General features: G+C 30.5%; 1 protein-coding gene across 3 annotated transcripts; it reads left to right on the top strand.

Moving 5' to 3' along the window:
* The first annotated feature begins 2933 nt into the window (after window positions 1–2933).
* On the top strand, window positions 2934–8783 carry LOC123655376 (protein FAM76A). 3 transcript variants are annotated; one of them, XM_045591189.1, is made up of 9 exons: window positions 2934–2976; window positions 3068–3185; window positions 3349–3413; window positions 4345–4448; window positions 4905–5014; window positions 5271–5380; window positions 5483–5601; window positions 7404–7543; window positions 7619–8783. In XM_045591189.1, exons 2-9 carry the CDS (start codon window positions 3090–3092, stop codon window positions 7853–7855), a joined length of 981 nt encoding a protein of 326 aa, XP_045447145.1. In that variant the 5' UTR covers window positions 2934–2976; window positions 3068–3089; the 3' UTR covers window positions 7856–8783. The 3 variants fall into 3 exon arrangements, with proteins under 3 accessions (XP_045447145.1, XP_045447146.1, XP_045447144.1); XM_045591190.1 differs by having other exon boundaries at window positions 2940–3185; window positions 7422–7543; XM_045591188.1 differs by having other exon boundaries at window positions 2940–3185.
* The last annotated feature ends 422 nt before the right edge of the window (window positions 8784–9205 follow it).

The following is a 9205-nucleotide window of genomic DNA, read 5'->3' as shown; positions in this document are numbered from 1 at the left end:
TGGGTAATCCATTTTCTTTGAATGATATTTTGTAGCAACTGGCAACGTCTTTACTTACACCCTTAATGACTAATAATCTGTGAGAATGACTTCTATTACATACAGAATGTAAGAGATAGCTATCCTTTAATTGAAACCATTAATTCGAACCATTATTCTGAGTATCATACAACAAGAATTTTTTATCGCAAAACTATAGATACATAGATCTGGCGGTTCTTTATACCTCTCCCGTGGGTGAAAAATCCCTCTTATTAATCCAGAATCGTATACTGTGGTTTATAACTATTTCTATTCATTTATTCTACCCCACAAACATCGTTGTTGTTTTTGGAACCAAATAAAAAAGCGACAAGACAATTTTTTTAAATAAACCTACCAAAAAAATGAAAATTTTCGAAATTTTCTGACAAGAAATTCCACTAGTTCTAAACTCAGAATAGTGTTATGAGTAAAGTGGCGAAGTTAAAAGATAGCTGTCACTTACATTCTGTATACATATTAAGTTGAAAACGTGATAAATGGAAATAAAGATCCTTATAATATGTGTGATAGCTCATTCGATTCGGAATGACGCGACGTTCAGAAAAATGTTTTTAAGGGTTTATTAGCACACAAAAAATTGCGATTGTTATTAACAAATTAAGATAAAAAAGTATTTAGTTTATATTTAAGGAATTTTGAACAAAGATCATGAAAGAGGAGTAAATTTCCAATAAAAAAATTCCGGGGAACTCTATCTCTGTTATAATTTTTTTATAACATTGAAAATAGTGCTCCGCGAGGTCGCGGTCTAAAAAGCCGGTATATCATCTAAAATATTTTTTTGATGTGACAACGTCTAATAAATCGATGAACGCCGGCGGCATGCACTAAAAAGGATGATTCATTTTAGCGTTACGCTCATTGTATGCTTGCGCCGTATCTATCTCTCTTCCACTCGATTGGCCTATGCGTCCGAGATGTTTTGTTATGACGTTGACACGTCATACTATCGTCCGTTAACCAACTTTACAGACAACCAATTTTTTTATAGTATTAAATAACAATTTAAAATCTTTAATAAATTATGGTGTAATCTAGACACTTGAAAGAAAAAACCTCTTTGAAAAAAAAAAATTATGTCGATTTTTCAAAAAGTTACCCCATCAGTACATAGTATAAAACAAAGTCACTTCCCGCTGTCTGTATGCTTAGATCTTTAAAACTACGCAATAGTTTTCGATGCGGTTTTGTTCAGTAAATAGAGTGATTCTTAAAGAAGGTTTATATGTATAATATATGCATAATATAGTAGAGGAACACTGATAGTTTTAGAGGTTTCTAATGTGATGTCATAAGTAAACACGTTTTTTTGCGCATACATTGCAAACATTTATTTTATATTTAGTATTAGCATTGCGCCCGTGTAAAGCAAAATAATAATGACTGTTCTTGCCGAAAAGTTCTCTATAATAATGTATGTAATATATAGTATACATTAAATTGAAATACTAAATAAGAGGGCGGCACAATTTTCTTCCACCCCGGGTGGCCGACAACCACGCTACGCTACTGTGTATGATATATCTATTTATCACGTGATGAAATAATATACGATGACATTGAAATAGGTATATAATAATAAAAAGTTGGTCACATTATTAATTCAAAATTTATTTTACGTAGAATGTTGATATTCAAAGACTGCACTAGCTAATTCATTTAGTTATACCATGATTTATTATTCTAACCGTCTATAAATGAAAAAAACATATATTTTAAAAAAAATATTTGATAGCCTGTAATCAAATCAAAAAGTATATATCTTACGCTTCAGCCTGTAATATCCCACTACTGGGCATAGGCCTCTTTCCCCATTTATGAGAAGGATCAGAGCTTAATCCACCACGCTGTTCCAATGCGGGTTAGCGGATATTTTCCCTAGTATGAGTAACGATCACTATGTATAACGATCAGTATGTGTATACATGATAACAACCGGGACCGACAGCTTAACGTGCTTACCGAGCACGGTGGGGAGACCCACAAGGACTGCATAAACACCCAGACCACGGCAAACACTTGTATGGCCAATACAAATGTTTTTCATGTGTGGGGATCGAACCCGCAACCGCCAGCGCAATCGGCACAATCCATAGACCGTTCCAATCCTGTGACCGTTGCGCCAACGTGGCGTCAAAGAGTAATAAAGGTATCTGTAATAAGTTCTCTAATATTAGATGACTCTGATTTCCTTTAAATTTGTTCAGTAGATGTAGATCTATATTTTTTAAAACTTTAGTTCTCAAGTTTTAGGTTGGGTTAGTAAAGTGCTTGCCAAAGAGTAAGTGCTTGCCTGTACTATTGACATTTGGCATTCTTTTTAGCTCTTGAATTGCCGCGTTCCACTAAGCGTCCACAAAGCCCGAAAAGCCCATTCTATCGTTCCACCTAAGGCCCGTGGTCATCGCGAGCGATCGCTTGATGTCATAGATGACGTCACTGTTCGCGACCACATCGTCCACAAAATAATATTTTGATAATAAGGTTAAAGTTGGCTTTTATCAAAACGTGGCGGAAATTTTAAAAAACAACTGTTAATATCAAATTTTAAATGTTATCTCTCATTTGATTCTGCAAAAACGCAACGATTAAGTCCCGGTAATCCATGTTGAATTAAGTTTTACTTTAATCCTCGCGAAATACTTACTCATAACCCTCCAGAGCTGCATGTTTTCACCATTCCATCATATTGCCATCACTCAGCTGACACCTGAAAGCGCCCAAATATGCGTTCCACTTATAAAATTCCCTTACAAGTACAACACCTGCAGCGTTTTTTACGTTAGCGTAACGGCAATTTCAGCGGCCCTGATCTATAGCGTTGTAGGCGTTAGGTGGAGCACGCCCAATAAAATATTATTGAATGAACTGTTTGTACCGATTTCTTCATTCATATTTCACTCTATCATGGCGGTTATTCCTTTCGTCATCTACTTTGTCATAATTTATATTTGAAGTTTTCTAGCGTTATTTGTGTTTTTTGTAAGCTTTGTTGTTATTACAACTTTTTAAACTATTTTTTTAGTATTTAAAGATCAAAAATAATGAGTTCTGCTTCGTCAACTGCCCTTTTTGCGTGTTCTCGTTGTTTCTCAAGACATCCTTTCGAAGAATTATCTCCTGGAGAACAACTATGCAAGGTAACGTTCCTTATGTTATAGTTAATTCATACTATCCACATACTTGTTGTTCTTTAAACGATTTAAGTAGGTATATTTTTGTTAAAACAAGCAAGTACTTCAGTGCTACGTTTACACTTGTACTGACGTCAGTCGTGACGCTATCCTTTTCTGGGTATTTCAGGAATGTCGTGGCTCTTTCCCGGTCGTGAAGTGTACTTATTGCCGTTCCGAGTTTCAACAAACAAGGTCAGTGCCATATGCCAAATCATGTGATCTTGTTTCAAATTGTATACATTTAATTATCAATATTATTATATCATCAATTGAAAGTATAACAAAGAATTTAGCCCTGCTGAAAATTCTAAATAAAAAGCGATGATTTGTATGGGAAGTTATTGTAAACACACATATGTTTGAAACAGGGATCCCGAAATTTTTTGCTACAATTAAATTAATATAGCCCAGATAGATCTATCTGTATTCCAGATAGCCCAGATAAAAATAGAAAATAGAACATCTTCCCATACAAATATTATTTTATTATTATATTATTTGAAATTTTCAGCAGGGTATAACTATCATTGATACAAAACTAAATGCAGGAAACTAAATGTTTCTTTGTTTTTAATTTTGTTACAAATAGAATCAGACCTATTTTATCTCCAACGGGATCCAAAGTAATAATTTTTAATATTTTTTCAAATGAAAATATATTGTAAGGGACATAGTTAATGTGTACAATTGGTATCTATTGAAATGAAGTTGAATGACTAAAGCTTAAATACTTTTAACATTTTTTCATAACCACCAACACAATATATAATAACACAGCTTAAGATTTTGATTTATATTTAACTCATTTTACTTTAGTTGCTGCGTTCATTTGTGTTAGATTAGATTATTTTGCAATTGTCAAGTTGAGTGGAGATATAGGGTTGTTGAGCTATAATTATAATATATAAATATATAAAAGTGACAATAATATGAACAGTTGTTGTTTATATTCTCATGTCACTTTTATTTTTATTTTTAGATTCTCTCTCCTTCACACTCCTTTACACTATCAGATAGACCAGTCGTAGACATGTATACAATAAATATTCAAAAAGTTCTATAGACTGATAAAAGTTTTTTTTTATCTATTCATCATTCATGTGTTTCATTTTCTTTTTTATAGTAAATCTAATACATCATCTATTTGCAAGAAATGTGAGGCAAATGTGAAGGCTTATGGCAAACCAACAGCCTGTGAATATTGCAACATTATTGCTGCCTTTATAGGTATGTCATACTTGTAACATAATCTCATGTTATTTTAACATATTTAACACTTTTAAATATTAACTAAATTAACTATTTTTTAAGAGTCTAGAAGCTGTTAGATTCACCTATTGAGAATAGAAAAGTAATTCAAAATTAGAATTATATTAATTCCAGTTAACCTTTTTCATTCATAAAACGCTAAATTATAATTTAATGCATGAAGTCAATACTTTATTCATACTTTTTAAGACAAATGATATGTTTGTCTATTTCTTTTTTTAATTTATATAAAAATTCTGCTACAAACTTCTGCTAAAAGGGATAGTTACTATAAATTTATAGTTTAATGTCTCGTTCTATGTAAAATTATAAAAAATATTAGATGACTATGGCTGAGATTGCGAAAAATTTATTTATTTCGTCTATATAATGTTTTACTGTGTTGACCAATATATTTAATAACTTTCTTCGCAGGCAATAAATGCCAGCGGTGTGCTAATTCAGAGCGCAAGTATGGGCCCGCTGTTACTTGTGAGCAGTGCAAACAACGATGCGCCTTTGACAGACATGATGACAATAAAAAGGTATATACTACCTTGAGTTATTGTGTAGTTCTATTTTTGGTTATAATTATTTACATATATTTATTTTAATTATCACATAGATAATTATCAACCACACATATAACTGCAAACTTAAAAACTTTAATAATAATAACAGAACCATCTGAAAAAGCTGTTTCATTTAAATGAGTAAAATTCGCGTAAACATTAGAAAATAATATGAGAACCATAGAAATATCAACCGTATATATTAAAAAAACTAAAAATATTTTTCCAGGTGGATGGAAAGTTGCTGTGTTGGCTTTGCACTCAGTCACTAAAAAGGGCCCTGGCTCGAACCAAACAACATATGTCAGCAGTCGACAAACACAAGCATCGCTCACACAAGTCAGTATGGCCAATCCTGTATTTGTACTTTAAACTTGACTGACCTACTTGCAGCTAGATATTAGACTATTTATGAAAAAATTAATAAGTACTTATCCGTAGGTCCAAAAGCAGTCACAAAGATAAACGCAAGTCTGACATGATGAAGTCAATGAATTCTGGTGATCTCTCGCTCGACTCACAGCCTATGGAAAAGAAATCGAAACTCAATCCATTGCAAGGTTTGTAAAATCACACTATTTCCTTTTCACTTAAAATTAAAGATTATTAGACTAGATTAGATAATTGTGTTTGCTCGCAAACGAAAAAAAAACCGACTTCAATTACATCGACAAGTAATACAACGTAGATCGACGAAAAAATAGTCAAGCAACTACGCGTTATCAAAGATTACTCAAAAAGTAGTTATCAGATCTCGATAAAATTCATATGTGACCACATGATAAACATCAGCTTTCGATTAAATTAAAAATTATCAAAATCGGTACACCCAGTAAAAAGTTATTACGGATTTTCGAGAGTTTCCCTCGATTTCTCTAGGATCCCATCATCAGATCCTGGTTTCCTTATCACTATATTAAACTAGGAATATCCCCTTTCCGACAAAAAAAGAATTATCAAAATCGGTACATGTAGTAGAAAGTTATGCGGTACAATACAACGTAGGTCGACGAAAAAAGCGTCAAGTAAAAACGCATTATTAGATATAACTCGAAAAGTAGTTGTTATATCTCAAATAAATTTAAATGGGACCAATTGGCACACACCACCTTTCGATTAAAACAAAATTTGTCGAAATCGGTCTACCCGGTCAAAAGTTCTGATGTAACATACATAAAAAAAAAAAAAAAAAATACAATCGAATTGAGAACCTCCTCCTTTTTTGGAAGTCGGTTAATTATAGTGGAATAAATATCTAATCATATTTTTATGAGTATGGGTATAAAAAATTAAAAATATGAAATTACTGCAATGTGTGATGCTATTTTACATCTCTTATTTACATTGATACGAAAAATTACGATTTTTAAGTCTTTGTTTTTCATTATTATTTTGTTATTACTCAGTATGAATATCCTATACATAACAAATAAAATACAAGTAATGTAAAATTATAATAAGAATGAAAAAAAAAATAGTTTTTGTTCTATCATAGCCCAATATTCTTTTAAAATAAAAGTGAGTGTTTCAGCTCCGAGCCGCGACTACAGTGTGCTTCTTAAGTATGATTATCGTGATATTAAATCATTAAAATGTTCTATTTAACAAGGCGAATTTATAATTATTTAAAACATTAAAAGTCAAAAATCATAACACAAATTGTCATTTGCTATTTATAACGGTACAGTAAATGCTGGTACCCCTAATATCTTACCCATATCTTGCTACATCTAAAAGCGCTGTAAAAGCAAACTCCAACATAATTCTCAGCATCACTGCTATTTCGTTGTTTCATGCAGTTTCACTTTCCGTATTTTTTCTTACCGTGCTTTATATTGTTTTTTTTTTTTTTTTTAATAAAGTCCAAAAGATACAATAATGTTTCTTTTGGACTCAGCATTAAGATGCAGTAATGATTTCCAGTAGTGTTCAATATATATTCATAGAATTTACAAAACAAAAAGAAATTTTAGATCTTGCAAATAACATTGAAAGAAGGAGACAACTATATATTGTTGTGGTATAGATGTGTTTGCGTAAGCTTTGGGGAGTCAGGCATTATAACGATTATAGAGTTAAAAGTTTTTCATAATTATTAAGTTATAAAAAAATGCGAATGTAATTTTTAAATTCTTGAAGACTGAATATTTGTCCTAATATATACTTGAATGGTGTTAAACAATACCATTTCTAAGTGTGTATGGAATTTGATAGTTACTATTATTTCTTTTTTTGTTTTGTTTGTTTTCTTGTTTGTATTATTGCTTGTTGCTATAATTTAGTTCATTATTATATAATATGACAAATTATTTATATTGTTGTTTTTTATTTGTTTTATATTAAAAAATGTTTTTCCTTATAGATATGTACTGTTTGTTAGGTGAACTAGACCCAAACAGTTCAGACCATGTTGTTGCTATGACTCAGCTCAAAGAAACTATCGCAAGTCTTCAAAAGAAAGTACAACAGAAGGATAATGAATTACTTTCCAAAGATAAGCTGGTGCGTACTATATTATTAACATATATTGTTTTATTTACATGAGTGTATTCTACTGATAGTATTTTTTTTTTTTAGATAACCGAGCTAAAAGCACAGCATCATAATGACACGACGGAACTACGTAATGAAATGAAAAATAAGGAACGAATGAACGAAACCAAATTCAATTTAATGAATACGAAAATTCAAAATTTACTCAAAGAAGTCGCGACGCTCAGCAAATCTGCTAAGAAAAATAATAAATTGACAAAATCCGCTCTCGCGAATACAGAGAACAGCGGAAGTGGAACAGACAGCCCTAGCACTAATTAGAACAATTACTGGCATATTATTCATAGTGATATTTCAATGGGAAATAGGTATTTTCCTTTTATTTTTTTACTCTACAAATGGTTTCATTTGTAGACATATTTAAAACTTAAGCTTAAGTAGTTTTCCATTTAATAATTTTTTTACTATAAGTAACCAATACCATTATTATTTTTTATTGTGCTAAGTAAGTTATTCGATATGATGGTGAGTTATAATTTTTATAATTAATAAATGCGGGTCAAAGTTAGTAAATCATTGTTCAAGGGGTTGCCATTTATAAACAAAAAACATTTTCATTAAATCTATTTCATTTTTCAGTGGCAACTCTAAATTACAAAAGACAATTAATTAAATTGTGAAAACTGTAAATTTCAAATTAAAGATAAAATATTCAAATGATGAAAATGCCATTAAACTATCAATTAAAAAAAAAAATTGACATGTGTTCATTGTATATTTTATTTTTGTATCATTAATTATTGAGTCTGTACCAAAATTAGATTTACAATAAATTATGTCATATCAATATTTAGTACCTGGGCGGCAGAACTAGGTTCCAAATTGCTACTTATTTTAAGGGTCACGAATATTATTAAACATTTATCAAAAGAATCTTGTAACATTAAGTTAATAAAACATTGCATCGTTCCACAAAATGTAAACTAGGTTTGTGTACGATTTCTTGAATCAAAAGTATTGATTTGTCATAATGTTGATTTCACAATTCCAAAAAATCAACAATTTTTATAATGTTAGAAGTTTAGCAGGAGTGTCGATCAACAAATGTGTAAAATCACGTTTTATTTTGTGTTTTATCTTAGAATTTTAATTGATAGGGTTTCAATAAGGACCCGCTAAATGTCTCACTTAAAAATCAACTTACTGGTGATACTAATTAGAAAGAAATAAATTGTTTCATTTAAAGAAATAAATAATGAATTCTGACATACCCAAACTAAGGACAAATAAAAATTTAACTCTTTCTCTTACCTCTATATGTTATAACAAACATTTTTTTTGTGTTGACACTAGAATTAATCTCCACTATTGTATTCTTTAATGGTACTAAGTACATGTGTTATTAATAGTAAAATACCTTAAAAATCGAATCGTTACACTGATATATAAGAAAAAAAAATTGTATCGTCAGAATTTACCGCCTCCGTGAATAAAAAATATGTAAATTGAAACTAGATAAACAATTTTTAACAAAAGATAAACGATTTTTTTACAAATACCAAAAAACATGTAAAAATTTAATTTAACATCATTCTATAGGTATGTGTAAAAAAAAATTATATACCTACAGGTATTTTTTATTTTAAGTCTGATTATACTTAATTATAAAAA

The sequence above is a fragment of the Melitaea cinxia genome, chromosome 7 (assembly GCF_905220565.1).
Source record: "Melitaea cinxia chromosome 7, ilMelCinx1.1, whole genome shotgun sequence".
Lineage (NCBI taxonomy): Eukaryota > Metazoa > Arthropoda > Insecta > Lepidoptera > Nymphalidae > Melitaea > Melitaea cinxia.
Note: the sequence above shows the minus strand (reverse complement) of the source record. Positions and strands in the feature narration are given on the sequence as shown.

Bases quoted from the DNA above. Each gene is read 5' to 3' on its own strand.
- LOC123655376 (XM_045591189.1), top strand. From the start codon at position 3,090: ATGAGTTCTGCTTCGTCAACTGCCCTTTTTGCGTGTTCTCGTTGTTTC. The intron at 5,015-5,270 runs GTATATACTACC...ATATTTTTCCAG, and splicing joins GACATGATGACAATAAAAAG to GTGGATGGAAAGTTGCTGTG. The intron at 7,544-7,618 runs GTGCGTACTATA...TTTTTTTTTTAG, and splicing joins TACTTTCCAAAGATAAGCTG to ATAACCGAGCTAAAAGCACA.